A 27,159-nucleotide genomic window follows, 5' to 3' on the forward strand; every position below is an offset into this window, starting at 1 on the left:
CAACCTAACAGCAGCGGATTGGAAGACTGCCTTTACGAGAACAAACCGAAACCCACGGGCCTTCTTGAGAACTTTAACAAGCGGATCACCAACTGTGCCGACCCTCTGGTCGCCATGAAGTGAAGCACAAGCATTGGCAAAGCCAATAGGTCTCGCCTTTGGGATCTTATCATTTTTTAGCAATGTAACAGTTGTTGTTTTTGCGCTAAGGATTTTAATCTGGATAATTAAAAATATTTTTGCTTTTATTGTATATGGAAATAAGTTTTCTAGCAGTTTGCCTTATCCCGGAGTTAATGTGTAAAGCGTTTTCGCAATACGTACAAAGCAACACCATACTCTCCTTTAACTACATACTATATCTCAAGCTGAACTAAAACTTAATGTAAAGAATGTTAAAAAACTGGCAAGAAGAGAAGTTAAGAAGAATGTAGCATTTTGTCAAGCTGTGAAGTGGAATCCTTTAGCAATGCATCAACACCTTGTTTGAAAAAGACTCCCAAGTGTAGCCGCCATCCAGTCTGGACTGGTGTGAAACGTCCGAACAGTTACTACCTGTGGTTAAATGGGCGTCTGCTGAAGCTGAATAAAGACAACGGTTTCCTACTCGTAAAGATCAGTATCAGCGTTAGGAGAGGCAAATGTGGCGTCACTGCAGTTGCACATATGGGTGAAGTTTTAAAAACAATATAGGATGTTTGTAGCAGACAAAAGCAGAGACCGAAACAGAGATGTTCAATAATGGAGTCAAAACAAAAACAGTTATTTGTACAACAAAAAGAGAAGCAGGGTTGTCTGGATCTAATAATAACCGGGTCAGAGGGAAATGAGAAAATGAGCTTCAATTAGATTAAGTATATTACTTGTGGACGAGGCTGGCTTTGGGGAAATAGGACGCAAGTTCAAAATGCAAAAGGCCCGCGCTATATTTATTTTATAATAACAAGCCGGAAATGTTTGTTTAAGAACGAAAAAGTTTCTAAATCGTGTACGAGGCTGGCTTTGGTGAGAGAGCACGTAAGTTGAAAATGCAAAAGGGCCGCGCTCTATTTATTTCACAATTATGCGCTGGAGATGTTTGTTTAATGCCTAAAAAGTGTATCAATTGAGGACAAGGCTGGCTTTGAGAGAGAGCACGTGAGTTCAAAATGCTAAAGGGCCGCGCTCACACACCACACGCATGCTTGTAAAAGTAAAACAAAATCACACTACTGGCACTGCAAAGATGTGTTTGCTGGGGCCGCGATCTATTTATTTAACAATCATGCACCGTAGATGTTTGTTTAATGACTAAAAAGTGTATCAATTGTGGACGACGCTGGCTTGAAAAAGTGTATAAATCATGTACGCGGCTGGCTTTGGTGAGAGAGCATGTAAAGTTGAAAATGCAAAAGGACCGCGCTCTATTTATTTCACAATTATGCGCCGGAGAGGTTTGTTTAATGACTAAAAAGTATCAATTGTGGACAATGATGGCTTTGAGAGAGAGCACGCGAGTTCAAAATGCTAAAGGGCCGCTAATATTAACGCGACGGAGGTGTGTGTTTAATAATGAAAAAGTGTACAAATCGCAAAACAAGGAGGCAATTCTGGCGAGTGGTGTGCGATGTGCGCGCGCTGTAAGGGTGCCCGCGAGCGATGCGCTTAATGAGCCATGACAGGAGAGGAAAGCCAGATGTCGCCTGTGCGCGTAACTGTGCGCGTAACCGCAAGCTTTAGGCCACAAGCAAAAGCGTGTGGTCAGCTTTTTGAAGCTCCCTTACTAAAAGTCTCGCCAGAGCAGCGCATGCGCCGACTCAGGCGAGACCTAAAAAACTAGAGCACAAGCCAGCTGGTGCAAAGAAGACATCAGAATGACCAAGTGACACTGCAAACAACTGAAATGGAAATGGAGAACCCGCAAAGGGGAAGTAGAAAAAGATACTTTCAAAGATGCCTAGAGAAGGTAGCGTAAGCTGATCCGAGAAGAGGAAGGCACTAGTTGAACGAATAAACGCGAGCTTCATAAGCAGCAGCATCTTTGCAATTGTCAAAGACTTCACCACACCCACAGCTGCCACCGGCAACATCAATGCATCACAAGAACTCAGTAACAACCTCTCAAACTTCTATTGCAGCAAGATCGCAATCATATATAGCAACTTTGCCCTACAACCAGACACCCTGACCCTCCCCAGAAGTCTCCCAGTGATGAACAAAGACAACACATTCACCACACAGGACACCTTTAGCAAAGAGAAAACCACACTAATCATGAAGACTGCTCAATCCAGGGCTCCAACTAAACCCTGTACCCCCCTCATTCCTTTGTCAAAGAAGCAATCCCCATCACCAAGGCCCTCAACCCCATTCTCAACACCTCCATCAGTACAGCCACCTTCTCGGAACCATGGAAACATGCAGCAGTCAACACCCTCTTAATAAAACCCTTGGCTGACCCAACCAAACTTGCCAATTACCGATTAATATCCCTCTTCCCCTACCCAGCCAAAGTCTTGGAAAAAGCCATCAACATGTTCATCTCCAACCATCTCCCTAAACACCAGCTTCTCAACACCACATTATGAGGATTTAGACCCAAACACAGCACGGAAACCACCCGTATAGCAGCAACAGATGACATCCGGATAATCCTTAGCAGGGGGGAAAACTGATGCACTCATCCTTCTAGACCAATCAGCAGCCTTCAACACAAACTTCCATCCCATTCTAATCAAACGATTCCACGAAGCAGGCATCTAGGGACATCAAATGGATCTGCTCCTTTTTTCACGTGAAAAATCCAAACATCAACATGTCCTCGTACTCCTCTGAAGCACAAGATCTTGTTTGTAGAGTCCGCAGGTCTCCTCAATCAGCCGGACATTCTTTAGCATTTACATGACGCTGCTGGTCATACAAGCTCACAACATAAACATCCGCGCTCATGCTGATGACACACAACTGATACTGTTCCTCTCAGACAAAACACCCAACACCAGGAACAAGTTCATCAAATGCATGACAGAAGTGGACACCAGGATGAAACCAAAAGCCTCTAACTGAACTCGGACAAGACCGTAGTGGTGGTTTTTAGGGAAAACGATTTGCCATGTGACTCCATCTGGTGGCACACAGAAGTTCGTCTCTCCCCCATGCTTTGCTCGCAAGCAAGAAACCCCGGAATCATCATCATAGACAACAAACTGGACATGACTGCCCAAGTCAACGCAGTGGTCTCGTCCCGCTTCAACACCTTAAGGAAACACCAGGAAAATGATCAACCAAACCCTCATCACCAACAGACTAGACTATGGGAACACCCTGTAAGCAGGGATGACCAATCAGCTCACAAGACGGGAGACCATCTAAAATTAAGCAGCCAGACTAATCAACCTCATGAGGAGCCCACCTCGAACCATACCTTAGGGATCTAAACTGGCTACCGATATACAAGCGCCCACACTTCAAACTCCTCACCCACACCTACAAAGCACAACACAAGTACTGCCTACCTGAACAGCTGCGTGCACTTCCACTAGGACTCTCACTAGCACACACCCCACGCATGCACAAAAGCAGAGCAGGGAGACACCCCTTTTCCTACCTGGTCCTTAAAGCATAGCACGACCTGCCACATCACTTCTCCATTCTTGACATTTCAAGAAGCGAAAGACCTGACATTTCGGGTAACCCTCCAGGGCTGACCTATCACTTCTGCTACAGAGCACCTGGATACCCTCATGGGTGGTTTGCCTACTAAAAAAACAGACTGATAACATAAAATGTAACCACAGGCATAAACAAGATAACAGAAAATGTGGAATAGGAAAACAAAGAGCACTGCCAAACCCGATAACATGTAGCTATCCATCAGCACCTACCACACATCAAATGAGAGTATCCATAACATTACTACAAGTAAATGAGTAACATAGTTCGGGCCTGGTGTGCAAAGCTATTTTTATGTTGTCACATAACCTGCCATTTGCAAATTCACAGGGTTTGCGACTGCAAAATCATTTTCTTTTTAAATCTACTAAACCCATTTTGTGATTTGATTACATGTTACAGAACCACAAAATGGATTCAGAAAGGCAAAACAAATCGCTATTTGTAAGAGGTGCATTTAAGGTCTCCTTTACAAATAGCAATTCGTTCTAGTATGTATCAATGTTTTGCAACCATGATCCAGTTGCAAAACCTTGAAAAGTCACCTACTTCTAGTACGGGGTGACAACATATTAGCAAATGGAATTAGGTCCCCTTGGATTCCCTTCCCCTATGTGAATGTTGGAAAAACAAAAGCTTGTTGGGGATAAGGTATTAGTACGGGGACCACTGCCAACTCTCAAACATACAAAAGTACTTTTCTTTTTAAATGCAACCTGTTTCCTTTGAGGACAAAGCGGCTGCATAAAAATAAAATAGTTTATTTCAAATGTGATCACGGACATGGTATTCTGCTGACCCCAGCAGGCAAAACATCCCAATGATGACATCTAAACATGGCGATTCACAATTTGCGACCAGTCTCATGAACATTGATGAGGTAGGTAGGATTGTGATCCATTACGATTCGGAATTTTGTGACCCGACCTACTAGTACACTGATTGTGTCACAAAATTCCTTTCGCAAAAAGTTGGTGCACAGTTTGTGACCAATTTTCCAAATGGAAATTGTGTTCATAAGGCCTTTTGTTCTTTAAACGCACATTTCCTGGTCTCTAATGTACACAATAGTTAAGCTACTATAAAAATAAAGTGAGTTTCAAGTTGAAATGTAGTTCTACAGATATGTATATGTTTGCATCTAGCACTCAAATACTTCTTGGTAAGAGGCAGTTTCGTTATTTGTTTCCAACGAAACAGCACTGGAAACCAGTAATTTGTGAAACTCACTTTCAGTGCACCAACAACACTGAATAGCAACTAGCTAATTTGCCTCAAAGTAAGCTAGGAAACGTGTTAATATACGTATTTGAGAAGAGCACAATAGAAACAGTAAACAGGTATAGTAAAATGGTGAATTAACCTGGACTGTCCCCAGGTGCCCCTTTTACTTTTAGTGAATAATTTGATTTGACACAGAGACAAGGGTTACAAAAATAAAAGTTGTATTTCGATATACATAAAATGTCCACAACTAGAATTGATTAACAAAACCTAATAAAGGTGGATTTTAAAAAACAAATGGAATGAATGCTTTCCTCTGCTTTGGATACTTGTCAATGGTCCTCAAGTAGAATTCATGGCACAAAACCGCTGCCAGTGACTGGTTACAGAGCACGTACATTACTACCATCCACCAGGTAAAGTTCCAGATTCCAAAGGTGACAAGCATAGCTATGTAGATCAAAAGTTCAGCAAAGTAATGCGGGCAAGACACTCTGTCAAACCAGTCTCCATAAGGCACTCTGTGTCCCATGTTAACCACTTCACCTGCAAGAAATGAGAAAAAAGTTATTTTCATTTTTGGTCAACAATTTGAAAAGCAGACTCATTGATTTTGCTACCCACCATGACAAGGAACATTTTAAAAACTTGATTTAGAGTTGTATTGTGACTGAAGATCCTTTAATTTCAGAGGGAAATTCAAAATCTGGAAGAGAATCAGTTGGTTGAATTTCCTCTAGTGTATTAAACCTTTGGGGAGGGAAATTTCAACAGTAAATTATCCTCTGCATTTACTCAAACAATTGAAAGATATTCCAGTTTACAGGGGAATGATGGAGCACAGCAGTAATGGCGAAAATATTCTACTACTAATCACCTGGTGACTAGCATCAGCAATCAATGTAACGGCACACAATGAACATGTGTAAATAACTGCCCGACTGTCTTCACCACTAAACACTGGAGTCACACAAAGATACACAATTTGCATGACAATACGAATCAAAGTAATCACAGATTTCTATCTAAAAACCCCCACCTGTTTTTTGAGATCCAACAAATGGAACCTAAGACGTGAGTGGATTGACCAAAATGCAAAAGTACCTTTTAACCATCCGAACACCAACACAAATCTCACTTTAGGCGATTCACCAAGACTGAAAATATGGCAAATCAAAGTACTTGTACGAGCAAACAGACTGTGCAGCATAAACAGCAACCTCCGACTCCAGCGTCTACAAAAATACTCATAAGAGCCATTAGGACAAAGAAGACTGTAGAGAAAAAGAAGGTTCAATCAAAGAGCGATACTTTGGTACTACAACTACCACAAATGTCTGCAGAGACTCAGGCTAACCAAGGAAATCATTATGCATCTGTTCTCTGCTTCCACCACACATCACCCCTGGACAAACACTGTGCAAGCCATGTGATCCGAACCAAAGCACTATAGAACAAAGCCACTGGGTCACCAAACATGACCTAATTTTCCAAATGATCCTACCATGATACGTCAACATGAATCCCAAAAGAGGCTCTGCTCAGTTGAAAGACGGATACAGGAACTGTCCCCACCCCAGTGAGTTTTGTCAAAGGCATATGTCAAATAATCATTCACAACATTTGTAAGTGCAACTTATTGTCATACTTGAGGGAAAATCATTAGGAAAACCTAATTCCGTGTTGTAGTCTCTTACAATTTTTTTTTACAAAGGCAATATTGGTAGAATCACTAGCAGGAAAAAGATCTCACCTGATTTATTTTTTCTAAGGTTAGCGAGAATCTCGTGACATCGGTGTTGATGAACAGAGGCCCATATGTAAATCAGAACTCCCAAAATATGGTTCCAGCGGGTTTGTCGAAGAACATCTTCTGCAGAAACTGTAGGAGACAGTTACAATAAATGTTAAACTGACATGGTGGTATTTTATTTTAAATGTGCTCCGCATTAAATCCATTTTTAACACAAAATACAATATTGAATTCACCAACAAGACAGCATTTGTAACTAGGGGTACACAAACTTCGATACAGTTTGTACCATTTTACAAACAGTTCCCTGAATGCAAAGAATAAAAAAGTATAAATGCTACATGACAACACTGTGCCCTGGTGATGAAAGACTGTCCTTATTCAACAAGTTGCGTGTCCTCTTTTTTTACAGCTTACAGTTTACAGTTACTTCCTCCACCGAAAACCCCCGCATCTTTGATGATTGCGAAATATGGGTACCATACTTGTATTTGGTTAGACAATTGGGTAAAATATACCAAGGACGATGGAGTCTTGGCATTTCCAGAACATGGTTCCTTTAATTTGGCGGTTTTAAGGAATCTGCGCGAGAAGATGACATATTTAGAACCAAGACCTAGACCGACACAGTTTGAGGCATTGACGGAATGGGAAGATGAAATGCATGAACGAGAAAGACAAAGGAGTGGTAGAGGGTAGACATCTGTTAGACCTGGCACCTTGGCGTGAGTCTCCCTCCCTCTTTTTGTCGCTGTGCCTCATGTGATTGTATGGTGTTGGCCGCTCAGCGCGCTGTGCCACTGCCAACCAGTGTCGCGGTGCGAGTGCTCCCTTTGTAAATTGTATATGTGGTTGGATTCCATGATTGGATCGTTTGATTTACTATCAGACCCCAGTAAAGTGCGCCAGGAGCGCCAGGGCATGTGAATGCAAACACCGCTGGTGGGCTTGCAGCACGGGTTGTGCCACCCACAGAAGCGGCCGGTAAAATATGTCTAAGGTCTGCCACCGCAGAACCTGCGTGCAGTTTGGTACTGACGCCGACCGACAAGTGCCCACACTTGTCGGTCCCCGAAACCTTCCCTTAGCTGCATATTAGTCACCCCTCTGGTAGGCCCACGGGCAGGGTGCATTGTGAGCCTGAGGTAGGACAAGCCTGGATGCGTGGCCTGTCCTAGTAGTGAACGGCCGCCATTTTGCTGTTCACTGCTGTAAGGCTACCTTGTTCCCATAGGCCAGTATGGGCGGCCTGGATTATTACACCCTATGATCCTAACCGACCCAGGGAACATGGTAGGAGATCGAGTTTAGTATGCCTGAACTCGGAATGCTAAGGTACATCTTTTCGCAAGGTTTATTTTAATATTCCGGGTTTGCAAATGTCACTTTTAGAAAGTTGGCCTTTGCTTGCCTAACCATTTTAGCCGCCTCTGCGTGATGTGTATCTGATGTCTGGCTGGTGTGAGTGACAGGGCTGGGGAACCCAGATGGGCAGGGCTAGGTAGCCTGGTATGAATGGGACGATCGACAGGTAGATGGGTGGGAGGAGTGCTCCTAGGTTCTGAATAGGACAGTGCTCCGCTACCTCGAGGCTGGCTCCACCCCCTGCGGAGTGTCTGATGACTCTGCCCTGCACTCTGAAAGAAGAAGCCTGCATCACGTAAACAGAGTGCTCAGAAACCGGACTGAACTAGGCAAGGGCCCCCCTGGCCTGGGAGAACAAAAGATTTGTGGAATAAATGGAGGAGCCCTGCTCCTAAGAAACTAGATCCGCTTTTGACCAAGAAGAATCTCTGCCTGAGGAGGAGGCACCGGGAAAGCTGCAGGAGGAAGACGGTCCCTGTCCTGGGGGATTGGCCTGCAGTGGTGACCTTGCTGCCAAAGGGGAGAAGAGAAACTGTTGCTGAGGACTTTGCTTTATTTTTACTTTCAAGACTTGTGCTTTTCCAAAACGATCTCCAAGGGCTTGGAACTGAGCTTGCCCCCTGAACGGAGCCCCAGGACCATTGGGCTCTACCTGATCTCCACTCGCCTGCTGCTAGACCGTGGTGTCCTTTCCCTCGCCGGAGCTGTGACCCTCGTGCCGCAGTCCCTCCCTGAGCCGTGACCAGGACTGCTTAGCCGCCCCCGCCTTGGGAAGAGCCTCGCTCGAACGGAGCCGCTCCCCCTACGCTGTGCTGGGCTGCCCTGTCACCTCGCTCGCTGGAGGCTCGCTGTGCACCTTCACCCTCCCGCCGGAATCGGCGTTTGTGAGCATCTCCCAGCCTCGGACGGCCCGGACGTATCTGCGTGCCCGGCTGCCCCGCTTTGCTCACCCGCCACCTGCTACACCCGCTCCTGTCGTGAGCCTGAAGATCAGACACCCATCGTGAAGTGTGGGAGCCCCGGACGCCGCCTCGCTCTTCTGCCGAAGAGCCGCTGAAATCCCGCACCCACCTTTGCGTCAAGAGACAAGGTACTGTACTTACAACTCTGACCACGAACTCACATCGGATCCAGGGTCCGCAACGTTCTGATTTCCCTGTCATCTGCTGTGTGCTTCCCGGTCGCCGCTTCAGCCGAAGTGTGCTGAGGCCTACAGTCACCTTGTGCCCGCCTAAAGAACTTTTCGTGCAAAGAGAACTTTACCGTATTCCTACGAATTGTGGCCCCATCAGTTCAACGTTACTGGGCCTTGTATTTAACTCTGCTGAAACTACATAAAAGCTTATTTTTATACACTACCGGATTGGTGTCCATTTGTGGTGCATGCAAGGGGTTTACTGTATGTGTAATTGCATTTGCTTAACCGTGTACGCCTGAGACTTAGCCTAGACTGCTCGCGCCACGCACCTAGAGGGTGAGCAGGGGTTATTCTGGGGAGTCATCCTTCGCCCTGACAAGAAGTAAAGGGTCCCTGCTTGTTGTGGGTTCACACCTGCGTCAACCAGAGCCCCCTCATTTCTAACATTGGTGGCAGCGGTGGGATTTACGGATTTGCATTTGTGGTTTGCGTATAGTGAATCACTGATCGCCACGTAGTGAGAGCAGACCAGTAACACAGCCACAAGGCTAGCATTTGTTTTTGTTTTGCCAAGAATCTCCGTTGTTGGAGCCATGCCTGGTTCACACTCTGCCGGAAGGGCGGCTTCCGTAATCTCTGGATTTGAAGACGTAGATTGGGAAGAAGGCGCGCTTCTAGACCGTACCAATGAAGACTTGAAAAGTTTGTGCTCCAAGTTCAGGATCGCCCAAACTGGATTAAAAAACAAGGCTCAATTTGTGAAGGCGCTGAGGGCCTGGTATGAGTCAAAGGCACCAGAGAATCAGGTGGAAGTGGTTCCACCAGAAAGTGTCCATGAGTTCGGCAGAGGCCTGTCGCCAGAGGAGTTGGCGGACAGGGCAGCAACCCGGGCACACGAGGTGGAAATGGCGAAACTTCATGGGCAGATGGATATGGAAAAACAAAGATTAGCCATGGAAGAAAAGAAACTACAATTAGAGCATGACATGAAGCTGAGGGAGCTGGAGCTGAAAGCAAAAAGTTTGGAGCTTAATCCCTCTGGTGGCAGCACACCGCCAGGATCGGCGGAACCAAGAGTTTATATTCCTAAGGATGTAGTGAAGGAGTTCTTCAGGAATGACGACATCGGGCAGTGGTTCAGAGCCTACGAGGTAGCCATGTCTTCCCACCGGGTCCCTGAGAAAGATTGGGGAGCGGGGTTGTGGGGAAGGTTCCTGAGTGAGGGGCGGGACACACTGCTAGACTTACCTGTTGATGTTCGTAATTCTTATCCCCATATGAAGGAAGCATTGATGTCTAGGTATGGGTTGACCCCTGAGTTATATAGACAGAGGTTCAGGGGTTGCACTAAGATTCCCAATAGTACGTATGTGGAGTATGTGACTTTCTTTTGCAGAGCGCTGGATGGTTGGGTGAAGGGTAGTAAGGTGAATGATTATCAAGGGCTTCTTGATTTAATGGCATGGGAGCACTTGTCCAGTAATTGTTTTCCTGAGCTGCGCCAGCACCTGATCGATAGTAAGCTGACTAACCCGAGGAAGCTTGCTGAGGAGGCGGACCGCTGGGTCAGTACCAGGGTCCACAAGGGTACCGTGGGAGATTCCGCCAAAGGTGGGCAGGGTCCCCAGCAGAAGAGTGGGGGGGACAGGGGTAAACAGAAGCAGTTCCATAAAGGGCCCCAAAATAATCCCCAAGGGAACCAAGGGAAGGGTTCTCAGCCTCCCCCACCCCAGAAACCGACCGGGGCCCCGACAGGTCCTCCTGTTCAGAAGGGGCCCGTGAGATGTTACAGGTGTAACAATTTGGGGCATTTTGCCTCTGATGTGAAGTGTCCGATGTTTGGAAAACCAGCACCCACTGGTGCTCCACCCCGGCAGGTGACTAGTGTAGCCTTGGGGGAGGAGAGGGATGTCCAAGGTGGGTGGGGTCCCGCAGAGATGTCCCTGGTCTCGCTAGGAGACCGTGAAGTGGTCCCTCCAACCCAGCTGCCTGAGAACACTAAGAAGTACAGGCAGTGGGTGACCATAAATGGCCATAGGGTGGAAGCTCTTCGAGATACAGGAGCCAGTGTGACAGCTGTCAGGTGTCACCTGGTGTCTCAGGAGCAGGTGGTCCCCAATGCATTCTATCCCGTTGTTGCCGCTGACAACACAGAGAGACACTGCAAGGTGGCTCAGGTTCCCTTCGAGTGGGGGGGGGTCTCTGGTACTCTTCAGGTAGCTGTGAGGCCCGCCATGCCTGTAGACTGTCTGTTAGGGAACGATTTGGAGAGCTCACCTTGGGCTCAGGTGGAGCGGAGTGCTCACCTGGAGATGTTGGGTATGCCGGATTGGGCGTGTGTGACCACACGGTCCATGGCAGCCAGTAAAGGTACTCGAGAGGTCCTGGAGCCTGAGAGGGAGGCCCAGGAACCGGCCTCAGAGAGAAGGAGCAAGGGGCGCGGGAAGCCGGCCCCTGAAGTTCCCACGGTCCAGGAGGAGGCAGACCTTGAGGGGGATGCCCTGGAGCCTACAGGGGAACAGATAGCCGAACTGGGAGACCTACCGGAGCTGACCCATTGGCAGCAGGAAGGGGGTCCCCCCAGGGAGGACTTTTGTAAGGCACAGAAGGAGTGCCCTTCTCTCGTGGGTATGCGGCAGCAGGCTGCAGCCCAGGCCGCAGGTGATCAGTCAGGATCGCATTTCATTTACTGGGAGAACGACCTCCTGTATACAGAGCCTAAGGTTGCTGAGCCTGGGTCAGCCCGTGCGCTGGTGGTACCCCAGGACTTCAGAGCCTTCCTACTGGGGCTGGCTCACGATGTGCCATTGGCAGGGCATTTGGGGCAGGACAAGACCTTTGAAAGGCTTGTCACCCACTTTTATTGGCCTCAAATGCGCAGGAGTTCGGATACTCACTGCAGGACATGCCAGACTTGCCAGGCAAGTGGAAAGAGTGGAAGGAAGCAGAAGGCTCCACTCCAGCCATTCCCTGTGGTCGGTACCCCGTTCCAGCGAGTGGGGATTGACATTGTAGGGCCACTGGACCCCAAGACAGCGATGGGCAATAGGTTCATCCTGGTCCTGGTGGACCATGCCACCCGGTACCCGGAAGCCATCCCTCTGAGGACAGTGACGGCCCCCGTGGTGGGACGTGCACTGATGGGAATTTTCTCCCGAGTGGGATTCCCTCTAGAGGTGGTGTCTGACCGAGGTACCAATTTCATGTCCAAGTACATGAAATCTCTTTGGCAAGAGTGTGGTGTAACCTACAAGTTCACCACACCTTACCACCCCCAAGGAAACGGGTTGGTTGAGAGATTCAACCGAACCCTCAAAGGCATGATAATGGGCCTGGAAGGACCCATGAGGCGCAAGTGGGACGTCCTCTTACCATGCCTTCTCTTCGCTTACCGTGAGGTGCCACAGAAGTCTCTGGGGTTCAGTCCCTTTGAGCTTCTGTATGGTCACCCCGTCAGAGGACCTCTAAGTCTGGTCAAGGAAGGCTGGGAGCAATCTCCCAGGAAACCTCCCCAGAATGTATATAGCTACATGCTGGCCTTCCGGAATCAGACTAGGCGTTTCAGGCAACTTGCTGAGGCAAATCTGGAAGCCAGCCAGGAGGAGATGAAGCGGTGGTACGACCAGAATGCCACTCTGGTAGAGCTTCAGCCTGGGCAGAAAGTATGGGTCTTGGCCCCCGTGGAGCCGTGTGCGCTCCAGGATAAGTGGACCGGTCCCTTTGAGGTGGTGGAGCGAAAGAGTCCTGTTACCTACGTGGTGGACCTGAAGACTCCCAGGAACCCCTTACGGGTCCTACATGTCAACCGCCTCAAGCCCCACTTGGAGAGGTCCCAAGTGGGCATGCTCTTGGCAACAGATGCGGGGATGGAAGAGGAGACAGAACCTCTTCCGGACCTCCTGTCAGCCAAGGAGCGAGATGGGTCAGTGGATGGTGTCATCCTCTCTTCCACCCTGACCCCTGAGCAACAGAATGATTGTCGCCAGTTGCTGGGACAATTTTCTGATCTGTTTTCCCTGGTCCCTGGTGTCACTGATTGGTGCGTCCATGATGTGGACACTGGGGATAGCCCTCCTGTACGGCACAAGGCCTACAGGGTGACTGACAGGGTGAGGACATGCATCAAGGAGGAGGTCTCCAAGATGTTTGCGCTCGGGGTCATTGAGTCTTCTAGCAGTCCTTGGGCCAGCCCCGTGGTCTTGGTCCCAAAGGCTGCCGCGCCGAGAGCCACACCCGAACTCCGGTTCTGTGTGGACTACAGAGGACTCAATTCAGTCACTAGGACTGACGCACACCCCATCCCCAGAGCTGATGAGCTCATCGATCGGCTAGGGGCTGCCAACTACCTCAGCACGTTTGACCTAACGTCTGGGTATTGGCAGATCGCCTTGACCGAGGGGGCCAAAGAGAGGTCGGCATTTTCCACCCCAGATGGGCACTACCAGTTCCGGGTTATGCCATTTGGGATGAAGAATGCCCCTGCCACCTTCCAGAGATTGGTCAACCAGGTGTTGGCTGGGCTGGATTCGTTCAGTGCAGCCTACCTGGATGACATCGCCGTGTTCAGCTCCACGTGGGAGGAACACTTGCGACACCTCTGGGAAGTGTTGATGGCGCTGCGGAAGGCAGGCCTCACGATCAAGGCGAGTAAGTGCCAGATCGGGCAGGGTTCCGTGGTGTACTTGGGACACCAAGTTGGGAGTGGCCAGGTGGCACCCCTTCAGCCCAAGATAGAAACCATCCTGAATTGGGAGGCGCCCAAAACCCAGACGGAGGTGAGAGCCTTCCTAGGTCTCACCGGGTACTACAGGAGGTTTGTCAAGGGGTATGGCAACATGGTTGCCCCCTTGACCGCGCTGACTTCGAAGAAGCAGCCCAGGAAGGTGATCTGGACTGACACCTGTCAGAGAGCTTTTGAGGCCTTGAAAACTGCTATGTGCACGGCGCCCGTGCTCTTGGCTCCCAACTTCTCCAAAGAGTTTATCGTTCAGACAGACGCTTCAGAGCATGGTGTGGGGGCTGTTCTTTCACAGATTAATGAGGAGGGCCTAGATCAACCCGTAGCCTTTATTAGCAGGAGGTTACTTCCACGGGAACAGAGATGGAGTGCTATTGAGCGTGAGGCATTTGCTGTGGTCTGGGCGCTGAAGAAGCTAAGACCCTACTTGTTTGGGTCTCACTTCCGGGTTCAGACGGACCACAGGCCCCTCAGATGGTTGATGCATATGAGGGGTGAGAATCCAAAGCTGTTGAGGTGGTCCATTTCCCTACAGGGGATGGATTTCACGGTGGAACATCGCCCTGGTACAGATCACGCCAATGCTGACGGTCTGTCTAGATTTTTCCGCCTTAGTGGTGAGGAACTCCCTGGGGTAGGGTAGTTCTCCCCACCTTTCAGCTGGAGGGGACACGTGTTAGACCTGGCACCTTGGCGTGAGTCTCCCTCCCTCTTTTTGTCGCTGTGCCTCATGTGATTGTATGGTGTTGGCCGCTCAGCGCGCTGTGCCACTGCCAACCAGTGTCGCGGTGCGAGTGCTCCCTTTGTAAATTGTATATGTGGTTGGATTCCATGATTGGATCGTTTGATTTACTATCAGACCCCAGTAAAGTGCGCCAGGAGCGCCAGGGCATGTGAATGCAAACACCGCTGGTGGGCTTGCAGCACGGGTTGTGCCACCCACAGAAGCGGCCGGTAAAATATGTCTAAGGTCTGCCACCGCAGAACCTGCGTGCAGTTTGGTACTGACGCCGACCGACAAGTGCCCACACTTGTCGGTCCCCGAAACCTTCCCTTAGCTGCATATTAGTCACCCCTCTGGTAGGCCCACGGGCAGGGTGCATTGTGAGCCTGAGGTAGGACAAGCCTGGATGCGTGGCCTGTCCTAGTAGTGAACGGCCGCCATTTTGCTGTTCACTGCTGTAAGGCTACCTTGTTCCCATAGGCCAGTATGGGCGGCCTGGATTATTACACCCTATGATCCTAACCGACCCAGGGAACATGGTAGGAGATCGAGTTTAGTATGCCTGAACTCGGAATGCTAAGGTACATCTTTTCGCAAGGTTTATTTTAATATTCCGGGTTTGCAAATGTCACTTTTAGAAAGTTGGCCTTTGCTTGCCTAACCATTTTAGCCGCCTCTGCGTGATGTGTATCTGATGTCTGGCTGGTGTGAGTGACAGGGCTGGGGAACCCAGATGGGCAGGGCTAGGTAGCCTGGTATGAATGGGACGATCGACAGGTAGATGGGTGGGAGGAGTGCTCCTAGGTTCTGAATAGGACAGTGCTCCGCTACCTCGAGGCTGGCTCCACCCCCTGCGGAGCGTCTGATGACTCTGCCCTGCACTCTGAAAGAAGAAGCCTGCATCACGTAAACAGAGTGCTCAGAAACCGGACTGAACTAGGCAAGGGCCCCCCTGGCCTGGGAGAACAAAAGATTTGTGGAATAAATGGAGGAGCCCTGCTCCTAAGAAACTAGATCCGCTTTTGACCAAGAAGAATCTCTGCCTGAGGAGGAGGCACCGGGAAAGCTGCAGGAGGAAGACGGTCCCTGTCCTGGGGGATTGGCCTGCAGTGGTGACCTTGCTGCCAAAGGGGAGAAGAGAAACTGTTGCTGAGGACTTTGCTTTATTTTTACTTTCAAGACTTGTGCTTTTCCAAAACGATCTCCAAGGGCTTGGAACTGAGCTTGCCCCCTGAACGGAGCCCCAGGACCATTGGGCTCTACCTGATCTCCACTCGCCTGCTGCTAGACCGTGGTGTCCTTTCCCTCGCCGGAGCTGTGACCCTCGTGCCGCAGTCCCTCCCTGAGCCGTGACCAGGACTGCTTAGCCGCCCCCGCCTTGGGAAGAGCCTCGCTCGAACGGAGCCGCTCCCCCTACGCTGTGCTGGGCTGCCCTGTCACCTCGCTCGCTGGAGGCTCGCTGTGCACCTTCACCCTCCCGCCGGAATCGGCGTTTGTGAGCATCTCCCAGCCTCGGACGGCCCGGACGTATCTGCGTGCCCGGCTGCCCCGCTTTGCTCACCCGCCACCTGCTACACCCGCTCCTGTCGTGAGCCTGAAGATCAGACACCCATCGTGAAGTGTGGGAGCCCCGGACGCCGCCTCGCTCTTCTGCCGAAGAGCCGCTGAAATCCCGCACCCACCTTTGCGTCAAGAGACAAGGTACTGTACTTACAACTCTGACCACGAACTCACATCGGATCCAGGGTCCGCAACGTTCTGATTTCCCTGTCATCTGCTGTGTGCTTCCCGGTCGCCGCTTCAGCCGAAGTGTGCTGAGGCCTACAGTCACCTTGTGCCCGCCTAAAGAACTTTTCGTGCAAAGAGAACTTTACCGTATTCCTACGAATTGTGGCCCCATCAGTTCAACGTTACTGGGCCTTGTATTTAACTCTGCTGAAACTACATAAAAGCTTATTTTTATACACTACCGGATTGGTGTCCATTTGTGGTGCATGCAAGGGGTTTACTGTATGTGTAATTGCATTTGCTTAACCGTGTACGCCTGAGACTTAGCCTAGACTGCTCGCGCCACGCACCTAGAGGGTGAGCAGGGGTTATTCTGGGGAGTCATCCTTCGCCCTGACAAGAAGTAAAGGGTCCCTGCTTGTTGTGGGTTCACACCTGCGTCAACCAGAGCCCCCTCATTTCTAACAACATCTATTTGGTAGACCATATGGACATGAAACGCATGAGGATCGAATGAAAAGGTGGCGGAATGCAAGTATGACTGAGGGTGTGTTTCCTGTAAGAGCGGTAGGAGAGAATGAAGGAAGAAAATGTGTGGAAAAGAGGAATAATGTGGAATCAAGAGGTTACGGAGCAAATGAATCAGATGATGATGTACTGGATGATGTGTTTTATAAAAATCCACCACCGTACCGACCAGACCCAGAAATGTTGACACCAAGTGCCCCAATGAGAGAAACCTTACGAATTATCAAAACTGAGACTATGTCACCAGATTTAGGGAAGAGAAACTCCATTAGAGAGGAAGAAAAGAAATCGGAGAATAAAATAGATAGTGAAAATTCAGCGGAATTGGCCAAAACAACTCTAGAATTAACAGAGAGAATAAGAGAATTAACTAAGAATCTAGAAGCTGTAACAGTTCCTGTGACTTTAGGTCCAGTAATGCCCATTTTTGAGAAGCAAAAAGATAGCGAACATTGCTTGACGGTACCATACCGGAACAATAATGTGGTTGAGAGCCCAGAACGGAGTCAAATTGAGAATCCGGGGGGACCGACAGTAAATATGTTTGAACCACACGTTTCAAATAATCCCTTTATAAATCAGAATTATGCTGAAAGGAGTAGAACAACAGTAGCAACTTTGTTGGAACCACAGAGAAATCCAGAGCAGAGTAGCGTAGAAAACCCGGTAGGACCTTCTGTGGAAGAACTAGGTGAATGGTTAAAAGGGTTGCAGAGACCAGATAAAGATTCCCAGTCAAATAGATGTGGCTAAATTACGGATGGTATTGGAAGAATTGATTGTGGGAACTATACCTGTAGAAAAATTTAAGCTTTATCAGGATGAAGACCTGTTATTTTTATGCAAAAGTGTGACATGGAGAGCGAGGAATTTGCATGAAAGACTAGGAGAAGTTGCGAATGAAATGGGAATAGATATTGATAAAGTAAAGGCTTTACAGAAACCCTATCGAGTGGATTTTACTGAAAGGGACATTGAAAATCTGAACACTACAGGACAGATAGGTCAAATTAAGGACATAATCATTGTATTAAGAAAATGGGGAGACGTGGATAAATGGAGAAGTAAATGGTATAGAAGACGTAATGATGCCCCAGAAAGGACAGTTTCGGCATTCCCTGTTAGAGAAAAAGAAAAGGTAGTGACTGAATACCCAATGAGGGAGATCCCAGGAGGAGGATATGTACATGTCCCATGGACAAGACAGGACATTTTGTCATTCACAAATGATTTTCCTCGACTACGCGAAAAGCCCGTCGAGTGGTACAGGCAGGTAGACAGATTTGTAAAATTGTCAAAAGTACTGTGGATAGATTTGAATAGTCTGTTCGATATAATAGTACCGGCAGATTTGTGGTCTGAGTGCAAGTTGATGATCAACTGGCCAACTCAGGAGTACCCTAGGGATCCTAAGACAGGAGCCCCAGACCCTGAAGTAATGAAAAAGTATGAACAGGTTATGGTATTTTTGAAAAACAAAGTGCCCCCTAAAGAGACAGATTGGATAAAGATCGATCGGACGCATCAGGAAGCAAAGGAATCAGTACATGCATACTATGAGAGACTAATTCAAGCTTTCAAGCAGTTTAGTGGAGATGAGAACCTGAGTGATAAGGATTTGAGTCATTTCGTATACAGATTTGTATATGGTTTACGCCCAGAAATTGGTGACATGATAAAGCAGCATACAGTTGATTGGCAGAATAAGAAAATAGATGAAGTACTAAGACATGCTAAATATTTCAGTGACGAAATTGAGGCTAAACAGCGAAAATTAAAAGAAAAGGCAATGTGGGCACAAGTAAAGGTAGCTGAAAGGCAGGAAGCTCAGTTGGTCGAACAAGCAAATAACCCAGGAAATAAACCGAGATTTGGCCCAGGAAAAGTGAAAGGTAATATAGAAGAAGCTAAAAAGAAGTTCCCATGCCATAATTGCGGTCGGTTAGGGCATTGGAAATCAGAGTGTAAATACCCTCCAAATACTAATAATGAAAATGCATCATTGAATCCGCAGGTGCAGAATGAGGTGAGTGGTCAACTGCAGCAACAGCAGCAGGTGGTTACTTCACAGAATCAGGTGCCAAAACCACCTTTCCGCAGAGCAGAAACACTCAGAAGTATAGTAATGAATCAGGATTCTACAATGAAGAACAGGTAAATAAACCGCAACGCGCTCGCGCTGTTTCACAGTATTGGCTGCAACGCGATGAGAGTGACTCAGAAGGAGGATATTGACTGTGCCGAAGGGAGGAAGAAGAGTGCGTACTTGGCGCAACTCTGGAAGTAGAACAGACAGGACCATTTGTAGATGGGAGGGTAAATGATGAAGATATCACTTTCCTAGTGGACACTGGTGCTACTCGATCAACTGTTAGATCAGCTGATGTTAAGAATCTTCCTCTTTCGGATGAAACAATCCAAGTGATTGGTGTGTCCAACAGACAGATAAAAACGTTTTTGACAGAACCAGTAAAAGTTAGTATAGGGAAATTTTCAGAGATGCACCACTTTGTTGTGTGTGATACCAGTCCAGTGAATCTATTAGGCAGGGACCTGTTGTGTAAGATGAATTGCACTATATTCTGTACTCCAGATGGAATAGCATTTGAAACACCAGATGAGGATGTGCTGTATAAAATGACTATAGCTAACAGAGAAAATGAGGTTACTGAAACATATGCAATATTCAATCCTGATGAATTACCCAAAGAACTAAAACAGTCAGTGAAGGCAGAAGTGTGGGATTTTACCGGAGAAGATGTAGGGTTAATGAGAAATGTAGATCCAGTCAGAATAACTGTGAAGGAAGGAATAAGTTATCCAAATGTCCCACAGTACAGATTGACACCGGAGATAATTGAAGGGGTTACTCCAATAATTGAGAAAATGATCAAGCAAGGAATTTTGAGAGAAATTATGAGTAGTCCATGTAATTCACCAATAATGGGACTGAAAAAGCCTAATGGGAAATTCAGGATAGTGCAAGATTTGAGAAAGGTAAACAAAATCGTGGTATCATGCTGTCCTATTGTGCCAAACCCATCAGTAATTCTGTACCAGATTCCCCATGATGCGGAATGGTATACAGTAATTGATCTATGTCATGCATTCTTCTCCATCCCTTTGCACCACGACAGTCAGCCAATTTTTGCATTTCGTTTAGGAGAGCGGATTTTGGCATGGTGCCGAATCCCACAGGGTTATACAGAGAGCCCCTCAATATTCAATCAATTGTTGAAGAAATCTTTGGAAAGTCTGCAAATGCCTGAAAGTTCAGTACTAGTGCAATATATCGATGACCTGTTGGTGGCGTCGAAAACACGTGAAGCTTGCGAGGTGGACACAATAGCACTACTGAATCATTTGGCAGACGGAGGATTGAAAGTGTCACCAGCAAAATTACAGTATTGTAAGAAAGAAGTACAATATTTGGGACATAAAATTGAGAAAGGACTGAGGAAAATAACAATAGACAGAATCAGAATTATAAAAGGAATGAGAGCCCCCATGACCCAAAGAGAGGTGAGAATGTTTCTGGGAATGGTGGGGTACTGCCGTCAGTGGATTAGCAACTTTTCCCTGATTGCAAAACCCTTGGTACGATTGACAAGGAGTGATGTAAAAGATCCCCAAGGAAGAATTGGCAGCATTCAAAAGATTAAAAGAGGGTTTGTGTGAAGCACCAGCACTGGGCATGCCGGACTATGAGAAAGAGTTTGAGTTGTATTGTAGTGAGAGAAATGGATGTGCACTCTCTGTGTTGATCCAGAAGCATGGAAGATTAAGGAGACCAATTGCATATTTTTCCTCAATGCTTGACCCAGTGGCTGCAGCTTTACCTGGGTGTCTGAAAGCAGTGGCTGCAACATGTCGGAGTTTGGAGCAGAGTGAAGGTATTGTGATGGGGTATCCATTGAAAGTGTTTGTACCTCATGATGTGGCGATTCTTTTAACAAGGAGTCGTACTCAGTATATGACACATAGTCGGCTGACTAAGTATGAGAAGGTCATATTAGGTGCAACGAATGTGAGCCTTGCGAGATGTGTGAATGTGAATCCTGCAACGTTGTTACCTGATGCTGAGAATGTGGAACTGAGAGATGAAGTAGATCATGATTGCTTGGATGTGCTTGAGTATTGCACAAAGCCACAACCAGATATAAAAGATGTACCTCTGCCAGAAAGTGATTTTGTGTTGTTTGTTGATGGGTCATGTTTGAGAACAGATGAAGGAGTGATAAGCGCAGCATATGCAGTATGCACGGTTGCAGCAGTAATGGAAGCATCTTATTTGAAAGGAGTGAGGTCAGTCCAAGTAACTGAACTTGTTGCTTTGACCAAAGCATGTAAAATTGGGAAAAGTGTGAGAGTGACTGTGATAACTGATAGCCAGTATGGCTTCGGGGTCGTCCATTATTTCGGCCAGCTTTGGCTGCAAAGAGGTTTCCTGACCTCAAGTGGAACCCCTATAAAGAATGCTGAAGTGGTTGGAAAGTAGATTGAGGCGATACAGCTGCCTAAACAATTGGCTGTGGTAAAATATGCTGCCCAAAGTCAAGGTAGTGATTACATCACTACTGGGAATAGGTATGCTAATGATATGGCACAGTATTGTGCACGGAACCAGAATTCAGTCAATCGGGCCAAGGAGAGAGAAATGTCTTCTTGCTCAGTAATGTTTACTAACACAGTAGGAACCTGGGAAGAAGTGAGACAATTGCAGGAAGAGTCAGGAGACGAGGAAATGAAACAGTGGATAAAAGCAGGGTGTGCACCAAGAGAAAAGGACCGTGTGTGGGTCTATCGAGATGGAAGACCAGTGATGCCTGATAGCATGATGTCTACCATGGCACGGATGTATCATGGCCAGGGACACAGGGAGAGACGCCATGATAAGGTCTTTTAAGCAGACCTGGTACAATCCAAAATTCAGACTTGTAGCAGAAAGCCTATGTCAGAGATGCCTAATATGTCAGCAATACAATCCTGGAAGAAAGACAGTGGTGAGTCTAGGAACCATAGGCCGAGAGGGTGGACCTTTTACCAGAATGCAGGTTGACTTCATTGAAATGCCTCTATGTAACAGAGTGAGGTATGTCCTGGTCGTAGTTTGCCTATTCTCCAGGTGGGTGGAAGCATTCCCAACAAGAAGAAATGATGGGATGACAGTGGCAAAGCTACTTTTGAGAGAATTCATCCCTAGGTTTGGGTTCCCAGTGACTCTTGAATCAGACAGAGGAGGACATTTTCATAATGAGATTGTAAAATTAATTTGTGAAGCATTGAATGTACAACAGCAACTACATTGTGCCTACCGACCAGAGGCTTCTGGTGTGGTTGAACAGATGAATGGTACAATCAAAAACAGAATTGGGAAAATGTGTTTAGCCACTGGTATGAAATGGCCTGATGTCTTGCCTCTTGTTTTAATGACCATTAGAGCAACACCAGACAGGACCACAGGGTTAAGTCCTCATGAAATAGTCATGGGACGAGTGAGGAGGCATGTTTACATTCCAGTCAACAAGCTGATGAAAATAACTGATGACATGGTGTTGGAATACTGTAAAGGCCTGGCTGACGCAGTTCATTCTGTGTTTCATCAGGTTGGAGCGGATGCCACCACCCTTGAAAGGAAGCCAGCCCATGATCTGAGCCCAGGAGACTGGGTAAGGATAAAAGTCCAAAGAAGAAGGAATTGTTTGGTTCCAAGGTGGGGAAAACCAAGACAAGTCATTCTGACCACAACGACAGCTGTGAAGTGTGCTGGAGTGAAAAATTGGATCCATGCCAGCCATACTTTGAGGATACCAAATCCAGTTGATGGCAAAGGAAAAGAGTACTATGACGAATCAGAGTCAAGTACTGAATCAGATAACGAAGAGCCAAAGACACAAGAAAATCCTGAAAGGGGGGAAAAAGAACCTGATCAAATATTAGTCCCCAGAAGTATCTCTCTGAGAAGACGATTGCAGATTTCTGATATTAGTTCAGATTCTGAAGACGAACAAGGAGGACAAGGTCCCAGAAAAGAAATCAAAAAGGAAAAAGAAAAAGACAACGAAATAGCAGTAAAAGAAATTCGAGAGAAAGAGGTTTCAGATGAAAGACCAAGAGAAATTCCACCCGAAATAATAGATCAAAGTGAAACAGGGACAGGTACAGAGAGAGAGGGACAGATTGCGGAAGACCCCCGAGGAGGTGTAGGGAACTGCAACATCCAGCTAGGTGAAGGGACAAGTAGCCAGCAGGAAGATTGCGTGTCGGAGACCCGAGGAGGGACAGAAGTAGGGAAAACAGTGGTGGAAAGAGAAGTTGTCGAAAAGGAAAAGCAAGTTGAGACAGAATCTGAGGAGAGTGAAAATGAGATACCAGAAGGACGAGTTCTAAGAAAAAGAGCTTGGAGAGAGGAAAAGAATAATAAAGAGAGTAAACAGAAAAGAGTCAAAAAGGACGAAGTGTGGCCAAACAAAATAAAAAGATTGAGATATCGGCTGACACGAGTGAAATTACCAAGAGCAGATCAGGTGAATGAAGTGACAAGCCAGGAAAAATCAAAAGAAGAAGAAACAACTCAAGATAAGGAAGAAGGGAAAAGAACAAGGAAACCTAACCAGAAGTATAAGTCACCGGAATGGACGTACGTGGCACTGCCTGAAACAGAATAAGAGGTAGATAGTCAAGGAAATCCAGAGGAGACTGTACTGAAAGTGGTTGAAGAAGAGGAAGAAGCAGGAATCCTGAGAGTTATCTTGTCCGACATCGGAGAAGAGGAAACGGAAGATCAGGAAATTCTGTATTTGGATGAACAGAAAGAAGCGAAAAATGATGAAATGCCAAACTGAGAAAAACTAGAAAACAACTGATGAAGAAGTAACAATTGAATCAAACGATAGATATTGGTAGAACTAAGTAGGGCCTTAGAGGCCTAAGATTAGAGAACTAATTGCGGAATAAAGGAGGCTAAGTCAAAAGACACAGTCCAGATTAACAATATGGCTAACATAGACAGTAGCAAAAGTAGATGTACATTCATGAAGAGATGGTGTAAAATGTGTTGTTGTTGTACAGGATTATTAATGCTTCTATGGAGCATACTTGCTCTGTTGATTTCTTTTAAGGTCACTATAGATACACTAGAAGGACACACTGAAAACATTACTAACATAAAGAAGATTCCAAAAGTAGTTCCAACTAGAATAGATAATAATTATTTACATAAGGATAGGTCTATTAATGATTTTTCAAATAATGTGTTTTCAAAGTTATTGTATGAATATGGAAAAACCATGGACGTAAGGAACTGCTACGTATGCATGCAGTTACCTGCATCTGTGTCAGAGGGAGTGACTTATCATCACCTTCCAGTAACGTATGGAATAGCATGTAGTATGATTGCTAGCTTATTTTATGAGACAGGTAAATTAGAATATTATTTTTCAGATGTAGATAACATTTTTGCACAAGTACCTGCTAATAACAAACTAAATAAAGAGAGACCTGCTAAGGTATTAGGTGAATTTTTCTCAGAAACTAAAGAACTAACATTAGAATATATATTTAAAAATAATTTAACTTGCAGTTTGAAGAAAGAGGAAAAGACATTCCTAGACATGGTCGAGGAAAGGAGATTGAAAATGCGAGAGAAGGCAACTGAAGGAAAAGGGGAGAAAACAGTCTGGGATGTAGAAATGGAAAAACATATGAAAGGAGAGTCTAATCCAACTTTGGCTTTAGATTGGCCTCAGAAAGGGAAATTGTGTATAAGAAGGAATCAAACGGCGAATAACAATCATTTTGTAGGGAATAGTGAGTGCCATGATACATACCGAATCATGGGTGGATGGGGATTTAAAGGTGGAAGAGATCCAGTTTTCCCTGGACTTTATTTTATCTGTGGGAACAGGGCATATTATCGTTTGTCAGACCATTGGTATGGCACATGTTATGTAGGCCTGGTTTTTCCAAAAATCTTTCACATGGATAGAGGTAAAGATGGTGTACATAGTTTAGGTAATCATTTAGTATGTAGTAAAAGAGAATCTTGGGCAGAAATTGTAGGTGACATTTTAGGAGCATTGATACCAGCAGTGGGAATATCTCTGAATGCGAACAATATTAGAAGATTATCAACAGTAGTGGATCGCTTGTCAACAAGCACCGCTGGAGGATTTTTATTGGTCAATACTGAAATGGTTGCCATGCGTGCTATGGTAATGCAAAATCGACATGCCCTTGAAATTTTATTGGCAAAAGAGGGTGGAGTCTGTGGAATGCTGAAAGTTCAACATAGTTGCACTTACATTCCAGACGAAAGCAAAGATTTGAAAGTTTATATTAAAAATATTACTGAATTGCATGACGAAATTGTACCACTGGAGGTTGAAGGTGTTTGGGAAAATATTGGGAAGAAAACAGCTGCTATTATAAACTTTTTAGTAAAAATAGGTAGTACATTTATAGGTAAAATATCGTTTCCATTAACATGTGTGATTTTTATATTACTAATATTAAGATTAGGTTGTATGTGTTGTAAAAACAAGAAAACTAAGAATAAAATAAAAAGAGAAAAACTGAAAAGAAAAGCAAAGGATCAAGATGGAGATTTAGAAGAAATAGCTTTAGAAGAGTGGAAGGAGAGCATGTATAAAAAGGCAAAAAGAGATGAAGAAGAAACTGAACTATAATTAAGAGCAAGAATACATTTCAAATTTTCCGTAAAAGGGTGAATAAATCTAGTGTTGTGGTGGTGATAAAATCACCAAAGGGGGGACTGCTGGAGTGGGGTTTTCGTTAAAAATCATATACCCTCTCCATTTTGCATGTTTAGATTAATTAATTAATAATAATATTAATTGTTTGCTGTGTGAATTGGTCAACATTATTAATGTAAGAAATATACGTGGGAATTGCATTTGCATGGCCTAATTAATGATGTAATCTAATTTTCGTATGCCTATTAATAATAGACAATCAGAAATTGCATGATTATATGTTACTTTCGTGATGGATTCGTGATGTGTGCTTTATTAATGTGAACATAACCTGCATTAAGTGTTGCCTCTGCTAGATAAATACATACACATATGGGTATTAGTAAGGGGATAACAGATTATTAGCCATTATCATGTATTAATTACATTTTTGTGTTTCTTTGCTTAAGTTGACCATTTGGTGGCCACAAAATGGCCGACATCCCTATTAGACGAACACGATTCCATTATGAGCATCTCTGGGTGAAGTGCGCATGCGTCGCCATCAGCTGCAGTAGCCTTTTGACGACCCCAAACTCAACTGTGCCAACCAAGGTCGCACCGGGCTTTCGGCCAGCTGCTCTGAAAGAAACAATGAAAAGATACTTTTGTGTGGATTGGAACTAGATCTAAAGGCACATTATATGTATGGGAAATAAGTCAAACTTTCCCCAACGGACCAATTAGATTCATTCAAAATATCAATTGTTACACTTTGGAATGTAATTTTACTATAAATTAGGATAGAATCGAGAGGTTGCAGCTCTCCTCTCCCTATGCTCGACGTTCGAGACCCTTCAGAAGATTTGCGATTTCCTGACGTTATGCTGACGGAGAGGACGGTGACACTGCAGGACAGCTGTTTCCAAAGACTCTGACAGTATAAACTGATGACCAAGATTTGACTTAGAGGGTGACTTTTAGCCAGAATAGGTAACTATGATGATTTGTTTTGCTTGATTAAACCCAGAGACTCGAATTTCAATTATTTAGATAAAATTTAATATTCATTACAAGAACTGTGTTGGGTCATTATTATTTGAGGAAATGTGTTTATGTAAATAATGTTATAGATTTTGTTATCACTTCAACCTGCAGCTAGTAGATCCATGGCCTATACATGGGAGGAGTACTAAAGGTGAAGCTTAGATCTTTATGAATAGGGTTATGTGAGTACTCTCTTTCATTACAGCGAGTGGAACAATAACCTCTTTGAAACAGGTTATTAGATGAGTGTATGTTGGTGTTATGGGCCCCACCAGCGAATGTAGTATTGTGTGTGATCTATGATCTGTGACGAAGGGAGGGATTTTGCATTCCGCGCTGCATCATAAGATCTTTTGATTCGTCCTCTAATTTTATCTGATGATAAGCAGTCCACAGTGGAAAAAACACTTGCCCCATGTAACAGCATTAACATATCAGATATTTTTGGCAAAGGATATTTATCAATGATGACCTGTTTGTTCAACTCTCTTAAATCAATTCACAGATGCAAATTTCCGTTAGATTTTCGTGCGGCTACAACTGGCGCCAACCACCTGGTGCCCTCAACTT

The 27,159-nt window shown here is 45.8% G+C and overlaps 1 protein-coding gene across 3 annotated transcripts in view; it reads right to left on the reverse strand.

The window, feature by feature from the left end:
- Positions 1–5,074: 5,074 nt before the first annotated feature.
- The window catches only part of SRD5A3 (steroid 5 alpha-reductase 3), a 246,693-nt gene continuing 224,608 nt past the window's right edge, over positions 5,075–27,159 (reverse strand). For all 3 annotated transcript variants that reach the window (XM_085642086.1, XM_085642084.1, XM_085642085.1), the window contains 2 exons: positions 6,629–6,757; positions 5,075–5,421 (listed from right to left, as the gene is read on the reverse strand). In XM_085642086.1, coding sequence (XP_085498212.1) covers positions 5,162–5,421; positions 6,629–6,757 — 389 coding nt within the window. In that variant the 3' untranslated portion in view covers positions 5,075–5,161. The remainder of the gene's footprint in view (positions 5,422–6,628; positions 6,758–27,159) is intronic.

The sequence above is a fragment of the Triturus cristatus genome, chromosome 2_2 (assembly GCF_964204655.1).
Source record: "Triturus cristatus chromosome 2_2, aTriCri1.1, whole genome shotgun sequence".
In the NCBI taxonomy this organism is placed as follows: Eukaryota; Metazoa; Chordata; class Amphibia; order Caudata; family Salamandridae; genus Triturus; species Triturus cristatus.